This window comes from Choloepus didactylus, chromosome 21 (genome assembly GCF_015220235.1).
Source record: "Choloepus didactylus isolate mChoDid1 chromosome 21, mChoDid1.pri, whole genome shotgun sequence".
Classification (NCBI taxonomy): domain Eukaryota; kingdom Metazoa; phylum Chordata; class Mammalia; order Pilosa; family Megalonychidae; genus Choloepus; species Choloepus didactylus.
Genome location: NC_051327.1, coordinates 19,918,047 through 19,942,030, shown reverse-complemented (window position 1 = coordinate 19,942,030; position 23,984 = coordinate 19,918,047). Strand labels below are relative to the sequence as shown.

At 43.9% G+C, this 23,984-nt stretch overlaps 1 protein-coding gene across 1 annotated transcript; it reads left to right on the top strand.

Moving 5' to 3' along the window:
* The first annotated feature begins 248 nt into the window (after positions 1-248).
* TMEM225B (transmembrane protein 225B) lies at positions 249-23,540 on the top strand. The gene is made up of 6 exons (XM_037814908.1): positions 249-622; positions 8,997-9,081; positions 11,711-11,921; positions 13,731-13,877; positions 14,659-14,796; positions 21,513-23,540. Exons 2-6 carry the CDS (start codon positions 9,070-9,072, stop codon positions 21,683-21,685), a joined length of 681 nt encoding a protein of 226 aa, XP_037670836.1. The 5' UTR covers positions 249-622; positions 8,997-9,069; the 3' UTR covers positions 21,686-23,540.
* Positions 23,541-23,984: the final 444 nt, after the last annotated feature.

Sequence of the window (23,984 nt, the reverse complement as noted above, 5' to 3'; positions counted from 1 at the left end):
CGACTTGTCCAACACCAAGTGCGGCCTCTCGGGTCCCTGGATCCAGCCCCCGGCCCCTCCGCCCCCGGGGCCTGAAGCCAGCCCGTGCCTCCGCCGCGGGCCGGGCTCTCGGAAGGGCCTTCCCCAGTGTGCACCCACCCCGGCGGGGTGTGGCTGGGGCTGGGTGAGGGGTGCGGCCCCGGCGAGCGGGCGGGGCGCCTGCGGGGGTCCAGGGCGCATGCGCGGGGCCGGGGCGGGGCGCGCCGGCCGCGGGGGGAGGGGTGGTGGCGAGCAGGGCGCTCCCGGCCGGGGTCCGGGGTGGACCCGCCGCGTCCTCGCAAGTCCGAGTTTTCAGGGACCCTCGGGCTTTCTTCCAAGCTCGGGGTCGCAGCTGATGTGTCTTCAGCGCCGTCTCAGGGCCTTTTCTCAGCAGTCCCCCAGCAGCAGGTCCTCTTACTGTTCCCGTTTTACAGATGGGGAAACTGAGACCTGGGAAGAAGTAACTTACCCAAAGTCATCCTGCGGGTGATGGCCGGGCTGGAGCCCCCCACCCCCACGCCCGCCCCCACCCCGTGCGCCCACGTGTGAGCGAGGCCGCGCTGCGAGGAAGCCCTAACGCCGGGCGGCCCCGGCAGACCTCCGGGTGAGTGGCGGGGGGCGGCCGGCGGGGTGGAGGGAGCCCCCCACCCTCCTGCCGCAGGACCCCCGGAGTCGGCGCCCTGGGGGCCGGAGGGTTGAGTTGGCTCCGCCAGGGGCTGGAGCGACCCCTCTGCCGGGGCCTCCGGGGCCAACGGAAGCCCGGGGACGGCGGCTCGGGGGTCCCAAGGGGCGGAGGAGGGGCCCGGGGCTCTCCAGCCCCTCTCCCCCACCAAGGGGAGCGCCAGGTGGAGATCCTGTCCCGGAGACCGAGAGACCCGACGGCGCCCCAGGATGGGGGTGTGTGGGGGGGGGGCAGTAAGGGAGGAGGCAGTAGTTGGGGAGCGGAGGGAAGGGGGGCGTGGAGACACCCCCGCCCCCCAACGCCAAGCTTAATCTGGTGGCTGTTAGGACGGGTGGGGCCGGGTCTGGGGGCGGATGGCCAGGTTAGGGCTCATTTTGAGTTTTGAAAATGTCAGGGTCGGAGTCCTGGCATTCGGGGGACCCGGGCTGCTGTGGGCCACCGGCGGGAAGGGACGTCTGAGCATCGTCCGCAGCCTAAGACGCCTCAAGTTATTGATGGGAAAAGTGGGGGGTGTGCGCTCCCAGGGGCCTCGAAGGGCCCTCCGGGTGTCCTTCCCGTCTCCCACCTCTTTCATCCCGGGCGCAGATCCCAGCCGAGCAGGGACGGTGCGCGGGGCTTCTGGAGGTGACAGTGCTGCAGCCCAGCTTGCCGAAGGGCACTTCAAGGAGACTCTTGCTGTGGGGCCTGGGATTGAGGCGCTCTCCATCTGAGCCAGTGGTTCCCAAATGCTGTATATCTTCTGTAGACCTCTTTTAAAGTTTTGTGTTTTTTTTTTCCTTTTTACTTAAAAAAAAAAAAAAAAACTTTTTAATTTAATTTCTTTCATTAGAGAAGTTGTAGGTTTACAGAAAAATCATGCAGAAAATACGGAATTCCCATATACCGCCCTTAACACACACAGTTTTCCCTATTATTAACCTTTTGTATTATGTGGTGCCTTTGTTACAATTGAGGAAACAACATTTTTATAATTGTACTATTAACTATAGTCCGTAGTTTACATTAGGGTTCACTGTGTTGTACGGTCCTATGGTTGTTTCAGTTTTTCTTTATAAGAAAAGTTGTAGGTTTACAGAAAAAAACATGTAGAAAGCAGAGTTCCCATATGCCCCTCAACCCCCGCCATTGTTAACACCTTGTATTAGTGTGATCACTTTGTTACCAATTGATGAAAGAATATATTATTAACCTTAGTCCATAGTTTACATTAGGGTTCATTGTGTTGTACCATTTTATGTTGCATTTGTTTTTTAGAATTTTATTCTAATAACATATATACAACCTAAAATCTCCCATTTTATCTACTTTCAAATATATTATCCAGTGGTGTTTATTACATTCACGGTGTTGTGCTACCGTCTCCAACATCCATTTCATCAACCCAAACAGAAACTGTGTACCAATTAAGCATTAACTCCTAATTTCCTACCCCTACCACCTCAGATAACTTGTATTCTAGTTTCTGACTCTATGAATTTCCTTATTCTAATTATCTCATGTCCATGAGATCATACAGTATTTGTCCTTTTTTTGTCTGGCTTATTTCACTCAATGCGATGTCTTCGAAGTTCATCCATATCATCACATGGATCAGAACTTCAATCCTTTTTATGGATAATAATATTCCATTTTGCTTATCCCTTCCTTATCCCACCCTTGGGGCAATGGACACTTGGGTTGCTTCCATCTTTTGGTAATTGTGAATAATGCTACTATGAACATCAGTTTACAAATATCTCTTTGAGCTCCTGCTTTCAATTCTTTTGGGCATATACCTACAGGGGAGATTGCCAGGTAATATGGTAAGACTATACTCAACTTTCTGAGAAACCACATCAGAGAGGTTTCCACAGTGGCTACACCATTTTACATCCCACCATCAATGAACAAGTACACCTTTTTGTCCACATCTTCTTCAGCACTTGCCATTTTTTCATTTTTTTTTAATAGTATAGCCATTCTAGTGGGTATGAAATGGTATCTCATTGTGGTTTTGATTTACATTTCCCTAATGGCTAATTGATGTTAGGCATCTTTTCATGGCTTTTTGGCCATTTGTATATGTTCTTTGGAGAAATATCTATTCAGATCTTTTGCCCATTTTTTAATTGAAACATTTGTCGTTTTTTTTGTTGTTGAGTTGCACCATCTCTTTATATATTCTGGATATTAACCATTATCAGATAGGTGGTTTCCAAATATTTTCTCCCATTCTGTAGGTTGAATTTTTATTTTCATAATGAAGTCCTTTGATGAATAAATGTTTTTAATTTTGATGAACTCCCATTTATCATTTTTTTCTCTTGTTGCTCTGCTTTTGGTGTAACGTTTAAGAAACCATTGCCTGACAACAAGGTCCCAAAGATACTTCCCTATGTTTTCTTCCAGGAGTTTTATAGTTTTGGTTCTTTTGTTAGGTCTTTGATCCATTTGGAGTTACTTTGTGTATGTGGTATGAGGTAGGGGTCCACTTTCATTCTTTTGCATATAGATATCCAGTTTTCCCAGCATCATTTGTTGAAGAGACTATTCTTTCCCCATTGAGTGGTCTTGGCACCCTTGTCAAAAATCGCTTGGCCATAGATGTGAGGGTCTTTTTCTGAACTATCAATTTGATTCCACTGATTTATACATCTGTCCTTCTGCCAGTGCCATGCTGTTTTAACATAATGTAGCTTTGTAATAAATTTTAAATTAGAGAGGTGTGAGTCCTCCAATATTATTTTTCTTTTTCAAGATGGTCTTGGCTGTTCAGGGCTCTTTATCCTTCCATGTAAATTTGATTTTGATTTCTGCAAAGAAGGCCGTTGGAATTTTGATTGGGATTGTGTTGAATCCGTAAATCATTTTGTGTAGAATTAGCATCTTAACAATATTTAGTCTTCCAGTTGATGAACATGGAATGTCCTTCCATTTATTTAGGTAATTTAAAATTTATTTTAGCAGAGTATTGTAGTTTTCCACTTATAAGTCTTTTATATCCTTGGTTAAATTTATTCCTAGGTATTTGATTCTTTAAGTGTTATTGTAAATGGAAATTTTTTCTTTGTTTCATTTACAGAATGTTCATTATTAGTATACAGAAACACTACTAATTTTTTTTGCAAGTTGATCTTGTACTTTGCCATTTTGCTGAACATGTTTATTAACTATAGGAGCTTTGTTGTGATTTTTTCAGGATTTTCTGTGTTTAGGATCATGACATCTGCAAATGGGAAAATTTTACTCTTTTCCTTTCTTAATTTGGATGCCTTTTATTTCTTTTTCTTGCCTAATTCCTCTGGCTAGTACTTCCAATACAATGTTGAATAGCAGTGGTGACAGTGGGCATGCTTATCTTGTTCCTAATCTTAGAAGGAAAGCTTTCAGCCTTTTGCCATTGAATATGATGTTATCTGTGGGTTTTTCATATATGCCTTTATCGTGTTGAGAAAGTCTCGTTCTATCCTAGTTTTCTAGATGTTTTTATTAAGAAGCATTGCTAGATTTTGTCACATGCCTCTTCTGCATCAATTGAGATGATCGTGTGTTTTTCCCCTTTGTTCTATTAATGGGGTGTATTACATTAATTGTTTTTCTTGTGTTGAACCACTCTTGCAACCTGGGATAAATCTCACTTGATCATGGTGTATAGTTCTTTTAATGTGCTGTTGGAATTGGTTTGTAGTATTTTGTTTAGGATTTTTGCATCTATATTCATAAGAGATATTGGTCTGTAATTTTCTTTTCTCATAGTATCTTTATCTGGCTTTGGTATCATGGTGATGTTGGTCTCATAGAATGATTTAGGGAGTTTTCTCTCCTCTTCAATTTTTTGGGAGAAGTTTGAGGATTGGTGTTAATTCTTCTTGGAATGTCTGGCAAAGCTATCTGGTCTCCCCTTTGATTTCTGTTTTCCTTATTTTTGTCCTTTCTCCTTTTCTTCTTCTTTGTCAATCTGGCCAAAGATTTGTTGATTTTATTGATCTTTTCAAAGAACCAACTTTTGGTTTCATTGTTTCTGTTGTTTTTTAGTTCACTATTTCATTTATCTCTAATCTTTGTTATTTCCTTCCTTCTGCTTGCATTGGGTTTAGTTTTTTCTTCTTTGTCTAGATCCTCCCATTGTGAGGTTAGATGTCTGATTTGAGATTGTTCTTCTTTTTTCATGTAAGGATTTAGAGCTATAAGTTCGCCTCTCAGCACTGCCTTTGCTGCATCCTATAAATTTTATGTTGTGTTTTCATTTTCTTATTCCTCAAGATATTACCTGATTTCCCTTGTGATTTCTTCTTGGACCCATTGGTTGTTTATGATTGTGTTGTTTAATTTCTATGTATTTGTGAATTTTCTGGTTCTCTCTCTGTTATTGATTTATAGCTTCAATCCAATGTGGTTGGAGAAGACACATTGTATGATTTCAATATTGTTGAATTTATTGAGAGTTGTTTTGTGACCTAACATATTTTCTATACTGGAGAATGATCCATATGCATTGAAGAAGAATGTTTATTCTGCTGCTGTTGGGTGAAGTGATCTGTGTATGTCTGTTAGTTCTAGTTGGTTTACAGTATCATTCTATTTCTATTTCTGTTTCCTTACTGATCTTCTGACTAAATGTTCTATGCATTATTGAAAGTGGTGTATATGCATTTATAATCATTATATCTTCTTGTTGAATAGACCCGTTTATTAGTATATAGTGACCTTCTTTGTCCCTCCTTACAGTTTTTGATTTAAAGTCTATTTTATCTGACATTAGTATAGCTACCCCAGCTCTCTTTTGGTTACTATTTGCATGGTGTATTTTCTTTCATCCTTTTACTTTCATCCTATTGTCTTTGAATTTAAGGTGAGACTCCTGTATATAGGATATATTAAGAGTCGTGCTTTTTTTTAATGCATTTTGCCAATCTCTGCTTTTGACTGGAGAATTTAATCTGTTTAAATTTAAAGTAACTCCTGATAATGCAGGACTTCTGCCATATTTCTATTTGTTCTTTGTAAGTCATATACCTTTTTTTGTTCCTCAGTTCTTCCATTAGTGCCTACTTTCAAATTTATTTGCTCTTTTGTATTGTACCATTTCGAGTCTGTTTTCATTTCTTTCTCTATATATTTTTCATACATTTTCTTCATGGTTACCGTGGGACTTAAATTTAACATCCTAAATCTATAACAATCATGTTTGATTTGATACCAACTTAATTTCAATAGCATAGCCATACACTTTCCCTGTATCTTTCTACCCCTCCACCTTTTTGTTGTACATATTACAAAATATATCTTGTTGTCGGGAGGCAACGCAGAATTTAAGAAACAGAATAACAGTTGCAGGAAAGATGGGAGCAGGGGACTCAGAGCCTAGCTGGCAAAAAGTGCCTCTGCTTGTTCCACATCATATTTATTAGCTTCGTTTTATCACAGGAAATAGAGGAGTTGCTAACAGGCCGGAGAAGGCAAGATAGGGAAGTTAGCAAGATAGGGAGCCAGGGACACGCCATTCGAGACTTGCATGCTGCTTGCATAAACAATGCGGGTGCTGCCCTGGACAGGGTTCCGTCCGGGCAGGACTTGGTGTTCCAATGTCCGCACCCTTGAATATGTCAAGGACATTCCAAGCTCAGGCCATTTTCCCACAATATCTTAGTACATTGTATGTCCAAAATCACAGATTTATCATTACTTTTTGTGCATTTGCATTTTAGAACCTGTAAGAAGTGAAAAATGGAGTTACATACGAAAAATTACAATACAGTAGTACTGGTATTTATAATTACCCTATGGTTTTCTTACTGGAGCTCTTTATTTCCTTATGCCACTTTGATCCACTGTCTGGTGTCCTTTCCTTTCATTCTGAAGAACTTCCTTTAGCATAGCTTGTAGTGCAGATCTAGTGGTGATAAACTGTCTCAGCTTTTGTTTATCTGGGAATGACTTTATCTGTCCCTCATTTTTGAAAGACATTCTCACTGGATACGGAATTCTTTGTTGGCAATTTTTTCTTTCAGTGCTTTAAATATTTCATCCCATTCTTGCCTGCATGGTTTCTGATGAGAAATCAATGTTTAATCTTATTGGGACCCCTCTAACATAACATGTTGCTTTTCTCTTGCAGCTGTCAGAACTCTCTCCTTGTCCGTGGTATTTGATAGTTCGAGTACTGTGTGTCTGAGAGTGGTTCTCTTTAACTTTATCCTGTTTTGGGTCCACTGAACTTCTTGAGTGTATATATTCATGTCTTTTGTTAAATTTGAGAAGTTTCCTGCCATTATTTCTTTGGATATTCCTTCTTCCCCTTTTCACTTCTCCTTCTAGGACTCCCGTAATGTGTATATTTGTATGCTTGATGTTGTCCCGTGGATCTCTTAGACTCTGTTCACTTTTTTTTCATTCTTTTTTCTTTCTCCTCCTCAGCCAGAATCATTTCAATGATCTTGTCTTCAAATACACTGATTCTTTCTTCTGGCCAGTCCAATCTGCTGTTAAACCCTCTAGGGAATTTTTTGAAAATTTCCATTGTTATGCTCTCCTGTTCCACCATTTCTGTTCAGTTCCTTTTAAAAATTTCAATCTCTGTATTGAGATTCTCATATTGTTCATTCATTGTTTTCCTGATATCCTTTAGTTCTTTCTACATGGTGTCCTATATCTCCTTGAGCATTTTGAAGATCATTTTTTAAAAATCTTTGTCTGGTATGTCCAAAGTTAGGTCTTCATCATTGATGGTTTTTTAGTTATTTAGTGTGTTCCTTTGAATGCTCCATCATTTCCCATTTGTTTGTCTTGTAATCTTTTGTTGCATACTGTACACTGTAATACTTTAAAGTGTTAACTCTGGGATTTGGTTCCCTAGCTGTCTGTTCCTCAAGTTTGTATACTCAGTATGATATGATGAAGAGTTCCTTGAGTGCCAGGAGCTAACAAAAGCAAACAAACCAACACACAGAAACACCCTTTACAGCCTCTACAAATTGGCCCTGAGCTGGCTGGTGTTCTCCCTCAGAGTTTAACCCTTCTATCAAGAAGATCAACACAAGGTGAGGGTGAAGTACAGAGTCACTCCCTTTTATGATCCTAAGTCTTGTCCTAGGCCTGTGCTCCCTGGTGGCCTTAGGAATTTTCACATTTACAGAAATTCTAATGTCCCCTCTACTGCCTATGGAATAGATCCCCTCCCCCTGCCCCAGATGCTCTTTTGTATTTCTTAAAGCTGGGAATTCTTTGCCTTAGACCTCTTCGACAAGTATTTCTTACACTGCATTAGCTATCTTCAAACTGCTTCTGCCTTCAGGGCAAGTTCTGGGATGGTGAGCCAGAGATGAGTGTCCTGGTTCAGTCCTTCGGGCTGCCGCCAGGTGTATTTTCACTGGTGTATGGACACCCAGTATACACATAGGGGTTATTCTCCCTCCAGAACAAGGCCAGGGACCTACAGTGGGATCATGGGGTGTCTCCACACTGTGCCACAGTGGGGTGGTGGTGGCAAGGGTGCCATGCTCTCCTCCTACTGTTTTAAAGCTGTGTGTTCCTGATTCGGCACTCACCTAGTTACTATAATCCTTCACCTGTTCTCTGGAGTTATGAGGAAGATGACTAGGCCATTTTTTTCTCATTGTTGAAAGCTTCTGTGGGGATCAGCACCCTAAAGCATCTTACACTGCCATCTTGGTCGACTAGAGCCTATATGTCCCTTTTAAAATAATAATTAGATAGTAGCTGGAAATTGTTCTTGTTTTGTTTTGAATGCCTTTGGCAAAATATAAAGTTGGTAATCCTGTGTTCCCCTCAATTCTCTCTCCTTTTCTTGCATGTGCACCCACACATATTTATTAGAAAAATTCACTGGTTCCACTGAACTGAAATGCTGGCCCCTGGAAGCTGGGGAACCGAGCATGCAGCAATGCAGGGTTCTCCTCCCTGCAAGGTATTCACTAATTATGTGATCTTGGACCAGTCACTCCCTCTCTCTGGGTCCCCATTTCTTCATCAGTACAAAGTGATCTATAAATGCCTTTTTATTTGAAAGTGTCTGTGATCCTTTTCTGGCCTCTGTCAGTGTGGATTTTAAATTGTGTACCCTGGAGGCACAGCCGTCCAGGACCAGCACCGCTGGCTGCTCCCGGCAGGGCCTTGGCCTGGTGTGGGGAGAAGGGAGGGCAAGAGTCATCACTGGAGGGTGTGATGGGCAGGTGGCGAAAGGCAGGATGTGGAGCCCTGGCCTGTGCCTGGTGGCAGTCAATACCACAATACCCCAGGGGGGTAGGCATTGTTCTATTGTGACTCATTTGTGTGTATCTCTCTCCCCCACCCCCAGAAGTTACCAAGAACTAGGACGCTTCCGTTTGGTTTTTCATCCTTGAGTCCCCCGGGGTCAGCATCTTCCAGGCATGGCACGTCCAGTAAGTGCACAGTTAATTTTGGTTGAGGGGATGGATGATGGCTGGTGGCTTGGGACAGCTGCCCTTTTCAGGAGAGGTGGGATTGAAATGGCTGAGGGGCAGAGAGGGTCCACCAGGAGGAGGAGCCAGGTCGTGGAGGTGGGGGGGGGGCTGGTTCCAGGTGTGGTGGCCGTGGGAGTGGGAAGGAGGGATGGTTGGGGAACTTAATGAAAGAAGAACTGAGAAGATGAAGAAGGGTGATGAAAGGGAAGTGTGGGAAAGAAAGAGAAATCTAGAGTTTGGGTGAGTGAGGGAAGGGCTGAAACTGGGACAAAGCTGAGGTCCTTTGGAGACAGGTCAGGTGGAGAACTTAGGACAGGTACAGACCTTGGACTGAGAGTGCCCGGCGTGCTCCATCCCCTCGAGGGGTGGGAGCCAGGGTGGAGCCAGGACTCCTAAGTTTTCGAGCTAGAAGAGCCCTTCAGTGCCTTCTGGGCCAACTGACTTCGTCATGTTTAAACTAAGGAAACTGAGGCCCTGACATTGGGGGACTCATCGGCATGGCCTGGAGAGTGGATGAAAGATGGAAAAGGGAGGTGTAGAGACAGGGAAAGAGAAAGGGTTTTGGGTGGGAAGGGGAGAAACCAGCGAATGGTGGAAAGGTAAGAGAAAGTGCGTTAGAATATTTCCACATTATTCGGGTAGCATTCAGAGAGGAACAGTATTTACCCATTTATAAATAGCATATGGGGGGGGGGCACAGGAGGGGGAGCCACACCTCCTGCCCTTGGTCTTTAGGCCTGTTCTGCTGGTGATCAGCAGCTCTCCCCTCCCCCGTAGCTGCAGTGCATGTCCCCACTGGGCATGGGTGTTTTCAGGGGGTGGGGAGAGGAGAGAGAAGCGCCCCTTACCCCCAGTGTCTTGTCTTCTGCACTTACCATGCACAGCTTGAAAACCTGGGTGCTGCCTGGCACAGCCCCCTTGGGCTCTTGTCTTGGGTGCCCCTCATCTGCATGTCCAGCTTCAAACCAGCTCCTCCCCTTTCCCTGCTCCTCACTCACCATCTCCAGAAAACTCGTTCCTTAGGACTGCCCGGCTCAGCGAAGGTTGAGGGCAAAGCAGACGACCTGAATAAATTTGCCCTTAAGCTGAGGAGAAGCCCCTCTCCCCGACTTTAACAGAGCCCCTAAGCCCCTGAGCCCTGCCATGATTTCAAGTAGTCCTCATGGTAAGGTTTTTAGCTGACCTTTTCCTTATGGGGAAACCAAGGTCCCGAGAGTTTTAGCAACTTCCCCAAGCTCCCTTTAACTGTCTCTATCGTTTTGCCTTTTCCCCAGTGTCATAGTGTTGGAATCATACAGTTTGTAACCTTTTCAGACTGGCTTCCTTTGGGTGGCAGTCTGCATTTGAGGTTCCTCCATGTCTTTTCATAGCTTGATAACTCATTTCTTCCTATCACTGAACAATACTCCAATATATGGGGAACCATGGTTTGTTTATCCTTCACCCATCAAAGGGCATCTTGATTGCTTCCAACTTTGGGCAATCGAGAATAAAACCTCCGTAAACATTTGTCTGCAGGTTGTTGTGTGGACAAAAGCTTTCAGCTCCTTTGGGTCAGTACCTAGGAACGCACTTGCCGGATTGTATGGGGAGCCTGTTTAGCCGTCTGGGCTGCCTTCCAGAATGGCTGGACCCTTTTGCATTTCCCCCAGCAGTGAGTGAGGGTCCCTGTTGCTGCACAACGTGGCCAGCATTTGGTCTTCCCAGTGTTTTGGATTTTAGCCATTCTAATAGGTGAGCAGTGCTATCTCACTGTTGCTTTAATTTGCAATTCCATAATGACATATATGAGCATCATATGCTGATTTGCCATCTGTATTTCTCCTTCAGTGAGGTGTCCAGGTCTTTTGCCCATTTTGTAATTGGCTTGTGTTCCGGTTTTCTAATTTTGCTATTTTGCAAACACCGGAAAAGGATTGGCTTTTATAAAGGGGGTTTATTTGGTTACAAAGTTATAGTCTTAAGGCCATTAAGTGTCCAAGGTAAGGCATCAACAATCAGGTACCTTCACTGAAGGATGGCCATTGCCGTCCGGAAAACCTCTGTTAGCTGGGAAGGCACGTGGATGGCATCTGCTTGCTCCCAGGTGGCGTTTCAAAATGGCATTCTCCAAAATGTTGCTCTTGGGACGTTTTGTCCTCTCTTAGCTGCAGCTGCTCTCCAAAATGTCACTCTCAGTTGCTCTCAGCTCCTTCTTTCTGTAAACTCTTTTTATAGGACTCCAGTGACTTAATAAAGACCCACCCTGAATGGTTGGGGTAACACCTCCATGGAAATTATCCAATCAGAGGTCTCATCCACAGTTGATTGAGTCACATCTCCATGGAAACACTCAATCAAAGAATCCAACCTAATCAACACTAATATGTCTGCCCCCACAAGATTGCATCAAAGATAATGGTGTTTTGGGAGACATAATACATCAAAACTGGCACAGCTTGTTTATTTTCTTATCATTGAGTTTTAAGAGTCCTTTGTATATTTTGGATACAAGTCCTTTGCCAAATGTGTGCTATGCAAATACTTTCTCCCAGTCTGTGGCTTGTCTTTGCATTCTCTAAATCACGACCCCTTTTCCCGTACACAGGTGATGCTGACTTTAGAGGACAGGGACCTGAAGGGATGCACCTGGGCCATAGCCCCCACCCTGACCTCCCTGGGCTACCTGCTCATCCTGCTGGTCTCCATCTTCCCCTTCTGGGTGCGGCTCATGAATGAGGAGTCGCAGGAAGAGTATTTCAGCGGCCTGTTTGAGAACTGCTTCCATATCAAGTGCTGGAAGCCTCGACCCTTGTCCAGTAAGGAGGATGGAGGAGGGGGTGGGGAGAAGGCTTGGGGTCTGGGGGATGACAGGGGACGGGTTGGAGGCAGAGAGGAGAGAACTGAACAAGCCCGAGAGGGCTTTTCCTCTGAGTCTCCGCTCCTCGGGGGTTGCAAAAAGTAGGAGACTGGCAAGGGGTTGGTAACGTCAGGTTGACCGATGGAGACGGGGGCAAACCCCGTCGGCGGTGCAGTTTATTTCTAGCCAGCACCCTGTTGGGTGGACACAGCCCCTCGTCGGGGAAAACAGTCCAGTGAGCAAATTGGAGGCTGGATTTCAGCCCCCCACTTGTCCCCCTGGCCACACATCTGTCCAACTACATGTGGCAGCTTTGCAGACACTGTGTTCAGACCTGGGTCCCATATTTTAAAGGGATGTACACAAGTGCATGAGTTCCAAGGACCGTGAAGGTTCTGGAAACCATGTTTTACAAGGAACTTTTAATGGTTGTGAGGATGTTTCCTTGGAAAAGATGTAGCGGCATCTCCTGGTAATGGGAGGGGCCGCCTTGGGGAGGATGGGCCAGCCCGGGTGACTTTAGTTTAATCCTGGGTTTCTCATCCCTGGCCCTGCTGACAGCTGGGCCAGATAATTCTTTGCTTTTGGGGGCTGCTGTGTGCCTTTCAGGATGGTTAGCAGCATCCCTGGCCTCGGCCCACCAGATGCCAAGAGCACTCCCATCCCCAGCTGCAACAACCAAGAATATCTCCCGACTTGCCAAATGACCCCTGTGGGGGCCAAGAACCACTGGATGGATTCTAGAATAGCTGGGTCTTCAGCAAGGCGTGACTCTGTAAACACCTCTTTTTTAAAAAAATTAAAAAAAAACATTTTATTAGAAAACTTGTAGGTTTAAAGAAAAATCGTGCAGAAAATACCAACTTCCCATATAACTGCCCCTCCCCTGCCCACAGTTTTCCCTATTATTAACACCTTGCATTAAGTGTGTTGCCTTTCTTACAATTGATGAAAGAATATTATAATCATACTATTAACTATAGTCTGTAGTTGACATTAGGGCTCACTGTGTTGTACAGTTCTATGGCTTAAAAAAATTTTTTTTTTATTCTAGTAACAGATACACAACTTAAGTCCTCCCCCTTTAACCACAAACATCTTTGCCTCTGTGTCCCACCCCAGCTGTCCCTTGCTGCCTGCTCAGGTGGACGTGCAAACTCATTCTAACATGAGCCTGAGTCAGGCCAACAGTTGGAGAATAAGTCCCCACTAACAGATTGGGGGCTCTGCTATTTTGGGCCCATCTGTTCCATTACCTTTTATTAACCAGAAAACTTAAATAAGGGCATGGGAAATTCCCTGAGTTCAGAACGATTTGGCCTCACAAAGTTCTGGGTTTTCATGGGTGAGTTTTTTTTGAGCATAACCAATGTGGATGTGATTCGTCACTGTTCACGTGCACCACGTTTTATCACGTGGTCTCATTCTATGTTGTTTATTAAAACCGCTGTTTTCCCCTCGTGAATTGTTTGATACAAACACATGCATTTCATATTATTTATTAAGAATCAATGAATGATTTCAGCATCTAAAACGGTCAACCTCATTTTTTTTTTCTCGTGTAATTCCGTGTTGTTGGGAATGCAATGGCAAGGCTAGCGTGTTCTCGGGTGAAGCAGCAGGGTGAGAACCCTGGTTCCGAGGCTCTGCTCTGGGCGCTGTGGGTGCTGGAGGCCCCAGGGGCTGTCCCTACCCCGGGCTCTGCAGGGCTCTGCCCCACCGCGGGTCGGGGTCCCCAGCTCCAGCCCCGGCTCTCCCTCCCCTGCAGTTTACATCCTCCTTGGCCGGATTTTCCTGCTCTCCGCCGTCATCCTGTCCTGCCTCACGACCTTCCTCATGGTGTCCTTTGCGTCTCAGCTCTTCCCGAGGATCCGGAAGCACCATCTTGTGTCAGCCTCCGTCAGCTTCCTCACAGGTGCGGGGCAGCCAGGCCGGCCCTGTGCTGGGGCCGCCCCCCTCCTGAGGGGCCTGAGGAGGGGTCCCAGGAAGGCGCGTGGTGGGTCCCTGGCTGTGGCCATGTCAAGGATTTCAAGAAAGGCACATTTTTTAGGCCGCTCCCCTCGGTTGCCCCGTGAAGCCCCTTCCCAAGGAACCCACCCCGCAGCTGCCCTCTCAGAGTTTACGGACCCTCTTCTGGGGTGGGGTGGGGGGTCTCCCCAGCACTCCCACATCCAGCCAGCACAGCCCTAACCACACTGGCTGGGGTCAGTTGTGGGGGTCTCCCTCCCACTATCTCTCCCAGTGACCGGCATCGACTCTGGCATAGAACAGTGGAATAGAAACACGTTTGGAATGAATGAATAGAGGAGACCATCCCTGCCCTTTGGAACCTTTCAGCTTTAAGAGGGTCACCAAGCCCTACCCTGGGAGGCTCCCTACCCACAGAGGGAAAATCAGGTTGCGTTTCACCCAAAGCACCAACCCAGAGGGCCCAGCCTGAAGTGAGCCCTGGGCACAGTCACGGAGGGTGTCCAGGGAGGGGACTTCAGGAGACGGGGGCCTGGGCGAGGAGGCACATGGGCTTTGAGTTGATTGGGCAGGAGGGAGGGACAGGCGTGTGGGGTGGAGTGACCGGCTCCCAGCAGGAGCCTCACGGGCTCTGGGCCAAGTGGCTCTGTCGGGATAAACCGGAGGAAGCAGGGAGAGAGAGCGTGAATCGTGGGCAGAGAGCAAGGGCACCTCCTGTGACCCCACAGGGGCCTGTGCCCTCCTGGCCTTGCTGCTGCACGCCCTGGAGATGCGGGAGCTGAGGACGAAGCCCAGCCCCCCGCAGTTCTCGGTGCAGTGGCCTTACTACGCCCTGGGTCTTGGCATCTTTCTGTTCGTGGTGGCTGGTGAGTGTCGGGGGGCTGCAGCCCCTCTCCGTGCCCTCCGTCTCAAATCAGAGCCTCTCTCGTGATGTCTTCTCCAAGGACTCTCCAGAGCTGCGCTGCCCAGAACCGTAGCCTCTGGCCACTTGTGGCTATTTAAACTTAATTCAGGGGACATAAAATAAAAAATTCAATTGCTCAGTCACACTGGCCACATTTCACGTGTTCAATAACCCTGTGTGCCCTGTGGTACCACGTTGGACAGGGCCGACATGGAAATCTCCACCATTGCAGAAAGTTCTTTTGGACAGCACAGCTCCGGAGCCCCAATCCTGTTTCCCACCCTTGTTCTTCCCATTCTTATCCTTCTCGACTTTAGAACCAAGCTCTTTTCCAAATTTTCCTACTCTGCCTTGCACCATCCAGGTTCCCAAGGCCATCTATTCCTATCTCTATCTTTATCTTGAAATCCATGATCTTATTCCTCACCCTGACCCCTTTATCTTTAAATACCATCCCATCTAAATTCTTAATCTTGTCAAATTTTGTCCCCACTCCTAATCCTCTCCCCCTTGTATTAACCTGAATAATGATCAGACTCTGTTTTAAATTGTTTCTATTATACCTTGAATGTATAAAAAGGAATATTTATAACATATCTGTGAGATATAACCAATTAAAAAATAAACTCAACACCCACATTTCCACCATGTAGATTAAGAACCAGCCATATTTCATCAAATCCATTGTTTGTTCATTACACCATTATTTTATGTACCACTGAGAAGGAAAAATGGATGCCAGGTATAATTCTAAGATGCTATAGCTTGTAAGACACATGCTCAAAATTGGCTTCTTAAAATCAGTGAAATATGTTATAACATTACAGTATCTTTGAAGACTGCCCCCTTCTCATGTGGTTGTTCCTGATCTTATCCTCTTCTCTCCCCTTCCCTCCAGAGATAACCAGTTATTCTGAAATTTATGCTAGTTATATTTTACTACACACACACATACACACCTTTTCTGTAAACAATACATTATTTAGTTTTGCATGCTTTTTAACTCTATATAAATGGAATCATACTATATGTATTCTTCTGGAACTTGCTATTTGCCCAACATTATATCCCTGAGATTCCTCCATATTAAAAAGAGGAACTGAAGTTCAATTATTTTTTCTACCTATTCATTGTCTAACTATTTCACAACTTATTCTTTTTCCTGTAAGTGGACATTGGTGGTTTCCATTTTTTTCTTTCGTATGATAAATAACACTGCCGTGAACATTTCTATACATGCCTCCTGCGCAGGTGAAAGAGGCTCTCTGGGACATAGGCCTAGGAATGGAGTTGCTGGCTCTAGATTCTGCACGTTTTCAAGTTTTCTAGATGGTGCCAAATAGATTTCCCAAGAGGTTGTAACAATTTACATTCCTGTTGTCAGGGCAAAAGAGTTCCTGTTGCTTCATCTCCTTGTCAACACATGAAATTGTCCGATTTTTAAAATTTGCCAATCATAGTTGGTATTTACATGTATTTCCCTGATTATTAATCAGATTGAACATCTTTTATGAAGCTCTTCTTCTAAGAAGTTCCTATTTAGTGTTTTGCCTACTTTTTTGAATATTTTTCATGTTGGATTTGTAGGAGCTCTTTATATATTTTCTTTTTTTTTTAATTTAAAATTTTTTTATTTATTGAGATTGTTCACATACCATACAATTATCCAAAGATCCAAAGTGTACAATCAAACAGTCAATTGCCCTGGTACCATCACACAGCTGTGCATCCATCACCACAATTTTTTTTTCAATTTTTAGAACATTTTCATTACTCCAGAAAAGAAATACAGACAAAAAAAAGGAAACTCAAATCCTCCCATACCTCTAACTAACCCCCCTCCATTGCTGACTCATAGTATTGGTATAGTACATTTGTTACTGTTGATGAAAGAATGTTAAATACTACTAACTGTAATTAGTTTGCAATAGGTATATTTTTTCCCTATATGCCCCCTATTATTTTTTTTAAAGTTTCAGAATAGTATTTAATTTTCAGATATTTATAGTCATCTTATTTGATATCACAAAATAGTGGCCGTGTTATAAATTTTACAGATGAGGATATTGTTGCACTGTTCTCACCATACATAGGTTGCAGAATAAATCTGAATGCAGATCAATACTTCCCCTTCTTCCTCCTTTGTATATTTACAAACATGCCTACACATAACCCTTGCTATTCAAATTATTTTTATCTGAAGCAAGGAACTAAATCCATTGAGATAATTTTGTTTTGTTTATAGGAATTCTCACTGTAAACTATACAGGCTTAGGGATCAGAGAGTAAATAGACTTTTTTTTTGCCAAACCCTCTATCTGAACTCAGAAGCTAAAATGCTTCGGTATTTTCCATTAACTATACAATAAATAGCAAATCTTGGGTCCATAATTAATGTTCTTTTGTTTCAGTGTATGAAATAGAAATTAATAATTGCCACTTAAATTTAGTGGTTCAATGACTACCATAACAGATGTCTCTCCTATATAAATAGACATTTTCACCAACACTGCTCCCTATATGCTTTTGCTCTATATATCTCATGCCTATCTCCAGACAATGGCATCTAATCTACACCAACCAATAAAACATAATTGAGAATACACATTTTTCAATGGTCTCAAAAAGGATAAGAGTATTCCTTTGGATTTTCAAAAGAAGTCTATATTTTCAGACTTAAATTTAAAAGTTTTTAATTATTCTTAGTCTAATTCCTGTTTTATCAATTAGGAAACTAACAGTCATCTTACGAGTTAAGTGAGATGACCACACTTACAATCAGCAAGTCAGAAAAGTGAGGCAAGTATCTTCATCTTCTGACTTCTAGTGTTTCAGAAAGAACGCCATACCATAAACCTGAGTTATCCATTTGAAATAGAGTGAAAGAAATGGTAGTATGGAATAGGATGTGATACCAAGTATGTTTTCTCCTTCATAATGTCACCATTCTGCAATGTCTGTTTATTCCTCTCTGAAATATGGAATTAAAAATAATTTAATATAGGGTTGTGTCTTATGATGACTATGACGATAATAAAGCCAAACTTATATTCAGTGGTTACTACATGGCTTAAAAAAATGCACCTTCATCTAATATTATGGAACCTTTGTCCATATCTCTCTCTCCTTTCTTTGTTTCTCTGTCAGTAGGGCTCCTTTTAGTATCTCAAGTAGGGCAGGACTTTTATTAGCAAAATCTCTCAGCATTTGTTTGTCTGTGAAAAATTTAAGCTCTCCCTCAAATTTGAAGGAGAGCTTTGCTGGATAAAGAATTCTTAGTTGGCAATTTCTCTCTCTCAGAATTTTAAATGTCATGCCACTGCCTTCTTGCCTCCATGGTGGCTGCAGAGTAGTCACTACTTAGTCTTATGTTTTTTCCTTTGTTTGTGGTGAATTGCTTTTCTCTTGCTGCTTTCAAAACTTGCTCCTTCTCTTCAGTATTTGACAGTCTGATCAGAATATGTCTCAGAGTGGGTTTATTTGGATTTATTCTATTTGGAATTTGCTGGGCACTTATGCTTTATGTATTTATGTTGTGCAGAAGGTTTGGGAAATTTTCCCCAACAATTTCTTTGAAAACTCTTTCTAGACCTTTACCCTTCTCTTCCCCTTCTGGGACACCAATGAGTCTTATATTTGGGCATTTTATTTTATCTATCATACCCCTGAGGTCCATTTTGATTTTTTTGATTTTTTCCCCATTCTTTCTTTTGTTCTTTCATTTACCATTTTGTCATACTCCAGGTCATTGATTTGTTGTTCAGTTTCTTCTAGTCTTGTACTATGAGTATCCAGAATCTTTTTAATTTGGTTGACAGTTTCTTTTATTTCCATAAGTTCATCTATTTTTTTTATTTACTTTTGCAGTTTCTTTATGTTCTTCTAGGCTTTTCATGTTTTTTTTATATCCTGTGCCATGGTCTCGTTGTTTGTCTTTAGTTTTTTGATTAATTGCTTCAAGTACTGCGTCTCCTCTGATATTTTGATTTGGGTGTTTGGGTTTGGGTTATCCATATCGTCTGGTTTTTTCATATGCTTTAAAATTTTCTGTTGTTTTTGGCCTCTTGGCATTTGCTTAACTTGATAGGGTTCTTTTAGGATATGTATGCTAATTCAAAGACTTCTCTTGAATTTGTCAGATCTATAGCTTGGTGGTGTACCCTTTCTCTAACTAACCAGCAGCTGGCATCTGTGAGCCACCTATTCCCCTCAAGCCAGTTCTCCCCAACTTTGTCTTTGTGGTGTGTGGGGGTCCAATTCTTGTGGGGTCCAATTGGTGCACCAGTTTTGTGTGTGTGTACTTGGTGCTGTCCACCCTGAATGTGAGGTGTGTGTCTGAGCGGTTAGGGAGTGAGGGTGGCTTTAACAATCAAACCTCCCAGGTGTTCCTGGAGATTTAAAGCTGTTGCAAGAGTCTAATCCTTCAGTTCAGTCTTGCCACAGATTGTCTCTGCCGCTGACCCACAAGTCCTGGTAATGGTGTATGGTCCCTGGGATTTCCGAGTGGGTCCCTCTTCCAAGCCGTGCCCTTCTAGGGCCTCTGCTGATGGAAGGTTGTGCCACATCACAAGTGCGTGCCGACCCTCAAGGGAAGTTCTGGGCTGCAGGGCTTTGTAGGGGCATTCCCAGCCCACTGAAAGGATGGCTGAATGGGGTGTGTTAATTTCCCTTTTAGCACTGCTTTGCCTTCCTAGCTCCAGGACAATTAGTTGCAGGTGCGCAAAAGGCTATTGTCCACGCCAGATATTGTGGCATGTGTGCGCACTGCTGTAAACATTTCCCATCGTATTGGGTTTTTGGCGCAGCCTGGGCTGTGGCGCCAGCACCGGGCAAGAGTGTTCCCAGCCCACTGGGAAGATGGCTATAAAGGGCATGTTTTTTTCTCCCCTTTTGGCTAACCTCTGCCTGCCTCACTCCAAGACAATTAGCAGTGGGTGCGCAAAAGGCTATTGTCGATGCCAGATACTGAGGCGTACTCACAGGTAGTGGAGACGTCATTCCTGCTGAGCTTCCCTGTGCGGTTCTTGCTGCCATATCTGCAGCTGCTTTTGGATTTTTAAAAAGAACTAGTCTGACTCCAAACGCCAACCCATGGTTTCCCCACACTGCAGCATGGCTGCTGGATATCCAGCAGGCTTACTCACTCGCTTCAGAACGCAGACTCCCAGTTTCACCAAGTGCACGGTCCCTGTGGATTTAGCAAACCTTGTCCAGCTGGTGCATCACTGGAACTGGTATTCTGGGTGACTTTCTGGTGTTTATCTAGTATTTTTCATGGAGGTGTTTTTTTGTCCTGTTTCTCCTACCGCCACCTTCCAGAGATCCAGATCTACAGTTTTTACTTACAGATTTTATGCTGTGATCTCGGGCATTCCTCCCAATTCAGGTTGGTGTATGATGAGTGGACGGTCACGTTTGTCCCCCCCGCAGTTATTCTGGCTTATTTACTAGTTTTTTCTGTTTTTTTTTTTTCAGTTGTTCCAAGGGGACTACTTGGAGTCCACTGCTCTCTATGCCGCCATCTTAGATCCTCTCCCCTCTTCATATATTTTAGATATTACTCTTTTGTTAGGTGTAGGTGTTCTTCCTTACTTCCTTTATGTGGTCTTTTGAGGAACTGGAATTGTTAAATTTACTGTAGTTATATTTATTGATATTTTCATTTAAACGGTTTTATCTTTATTTTTTGCATATTAAGAAATCTTTTCTTTTTGAGATCTTAAAGACATTTTGTTATATCATCTTCTAAAATTTTGTAGTTTTTGCCCTCCATATTTCAATCTTCAATCCATCTTGAATTGACTTATGGTGTGAGGTGGGGATCCATTTTCATTTTGTTTTTCAAATGCACACCAAGTTGTCATAGTCCCATTTATTGACTAGTCTATCCTTTTGGCACTGATCTGCAGGGCCATTTCTGACAGTAAGCAGATTTCCCTGTTCCATTGATTTCTGTCTATCCTAGTGCCCAAACCACACTTTTTCAGTTACAGTAGCTTTATAATATTTATAATATTAAATATCTTGATATCTGGTAGGAAAAACCCTCCCACTTGTTCTTCAAAAGTATCTTGGCTATTCTTGGCCTTTTGTTCTTACATATAAATTTTAGAATCAGGTTGTGATATTTCATTAAAAAAATTTGTTTGTAATTACACTAACTCTATGGTCAATTTAGGGAGAAGCTGCATTTGAAAAAAAATAATATTGAGACTTCTTATCCATGGACATGGTATTTTCTCCCTCTTTCTTTCTGTCTTCTTTAATGATTTTCAAAAAGCTTTGTAATTGTGTCCTTCTGTTTTTTTTTTCCCCTAGCTATTTGTACCTTCTCTTTATTTACTGAGAGTCTTGAGTTGGGCATAAAGAGACCTGAACTTTATATGTAACTTTCCTCTCCCTAAACCTTGCTTTTCTCACCTATTATTGGGTTAGACAATTGCTAGGATTCCTTCTAGTGCTGGCGATGTTTCTGGGATTTTTACCTATTTGTATTTCTTGTCCTTTGAAGCAATCTCTTTTCCCTTGTGTCTCTGTGATACTCTGGGTTGGAGGGGAAAAGTAGGGAGAGCAGGTTCAGAGTCAGAGGAAGTCACCTTGGAGGAGAGAATTCCTGACCTTTAGGACATGGAGCTCAATACTTTCTCTGACCTGACCCAAACTTTTGCTGTTGCCGAGGTGCCATCTGCCTCTTTGAAGAAGTGACCTGCCTCAGCTGCAATCTGTTGCCCATCTCCCAGAGGATTGAGGAGACCCGGGGGATCCCACACCTGGAGACGCAGGAGAGTCTGGGAGGAGAACTGAGCTCTATACAAAAGGAGACGCTACTGAAGGAAGAAACTGTTATCTAGCCCAGGCCTTTCTGTCCCTCCGCAAGTAGCGCGAGTGCCCGTGTGCGTGCGTATTTGTAGCTCCCCCCACCCCCAGTCTCTGCTACCTTTGATGAGCTTCCTGAGTGCCAGCTCAACCCTCCACTTCCCCATACCTGCTCTTACCCGATATTTGTTAAAAATTCTTTGAACTCTTCTGAGTGAATGGGGGGGAGGGGGAACTGGTGTTTTCAAGAAAAGAAGGGCTACTCTTACATTCTCTTACATTTATGCCTCAAAAACCCAGCCTGGAGAGCAGGGGAGGGTGGAGGGATATTCTGAGACTATCAGGTAAAGTAGCTTTTGTAAACAAAAACTGGACAGGATACAGCCACCGCATAAAGTGTTTGAATAAACAACATTAAAAAAAAAAGTGATGCCTCTAGACAAAAAATGTTGATTCATTGCAGGAAATTTTTCTTAAATGTATGTTGAGGGGAGGGGTTGGGGGTGTTTAAAGTTGAAGGCTTTCCCAGAATTGACCTCCCAGGTCTGGAAGCCTTGGCCCAGGGAGATCATGCATCTAGGGAAAGCACAGGTGAGCTAGCCCATCAGCATGTGGGCTTACCATCCTTCAGGTGCTCCTGCTCACAGTGTCTGGGGAGCACTCAGCTTGCCAGCTAGGATGACAGTAGCTGAGAAGTCCAGATGCTTCTGGGGCAGTGAGAGAGGTTAGAAAAGTGATCCAAGCACTCTGTTGGCCTCATATCCACCCCCATCCCAAAGACACCAAGCAACAATGGCTCCTCACTTCCTTTAAAGAACACATACGTGGAAAGAACTCTTGGATCCTAAGCCATGTATGTCCCGGAGGAGAAGGGATGTGATGGGTATGGCTAGAGTCAAGTGCGCTCTGCCATCACTGTTAAATAGTGCTCATTAAAGGTTGAGCTTGTGCAGTGAACCATGGGGGGTGTTATGGGGTACACAGAGGTAGCAGAATCAGTGCCTGCTCTCCACATCTTCACACCCAAGCTTGGGACCAAAGACACAGACACCTGAAAAACTAACACCCACCAGGTGTTCTACTTTGACGTTTTGGAGTTTCCTGTTACATTTCTCGCCAAAAGTTATCTTGGGAGTTTCTTACAGGGACATGGTGACAGCCTAGTTCTAAATCTCCCTCCTCCTTAAAAAACATACTGGAGCCCACAAGCAGCAGTAAAAGGGGGATCAGAGAAAATCTGGAAAATCTGCCAGCTCCAAAATGTGTAATTCTTTTGCCCAAATCACGCTCAAACCAGCAGAATCCGTATGGGAAGTCACAACTGGCAGGTTGGCATGGTGGATACAGTGAGGTTGTTCAGAGAATAAAGTGGGGCTCTAGTGGTGGAAGATTTCCAGAAATCATTAGCAAATATTAACAAGTTTGGAGGGACCTACACACCCTCCCCCACCCTCAGAAGGAATGGCTACGAACAGGATTGGGAACAAACATGGTGGGGTATGAGAGTTGGGGAGGCAAAGAAGGGCATGGAAAGTACATGACAGGCCATAAAGTGGAAGATTTAAGGAAGATCACCTTGGAAGGCAGATGGCAATATCCTTGATAACAATGACTGGTGGTGAATGGAAGGAAGGAAGGGATGGTAGTATGAGCCCCTCCAAACCAAGTTAGAATATGAGACTCTGCAGAATCCCAGCCATATGGGAACTACACATAATCCATCCCTGTAGCAATAGCAGGAGGAGCCCTTGCACTGGGACACCGAGAGTACTCCCCATACCTTACTCCCCTTCCACAGTATCCTCCTGGATCTGTTATAATTAGAACTTTGCCATTTGGATGTTGTAAAAGAATTCCACTTTAATAAATGTTTCATGTCTTACATTTTAATCTTTGATCCATTGGCAGTTTGCCCCCGTATGTGGTATAAGGTATGAATACAACTTTCTCTTTCCAGATAACCAGTTATCTGTTTTCAAAATTTCATTCTTCTCCCATTGATATGAGATGTGGCCTTTGTTATTTACTAATTGCTCCATTCTCCAGTCTAATCAATCCTCAAACCTTGCCAATTTTACCCCCCAGTTTCCCTATCTAAACCCTCCTCGCACTCCCCCCTCTTCTCACTGCCTGCCTCAGTTCTGTCTCATCCTTTCTCTCCTGGGGTGCACTATTTAATTTCGTTTTCCTCACTGTCCTCCCCTCTTCCTCAGGGTTTCTGGCAGGTTTCTTAGAAGAATCTTTATAAAATGTTACTTCCCACCTTTAACCCCTTCAGTGACTTTGCTTTGGGGTATCATCTGAAACCCCTAATTTGCCCGGCTGCCCCGGTAG

Excerpts from the sequence above, each read along its gene's own strand:
- TMEM225B (XM_037814908.1), top strand. Across the intron at positions 13,878-14,658 it reads CTCCGTCAGCTTCCTCACAG|GGGCCTGTGCCCTCCTGGCC; the intron begins GTGCGGGGCAGC and ends GTGACCCCACAG. Across the intron at positions 14,797-21,512 it reads CTTTCTGTTCGTGGTGGCTG|GTGCCATCTGCCTCTTTGAA; the intron begins GTGAGTGTCGGG and ends GCTGTTGCCGAG.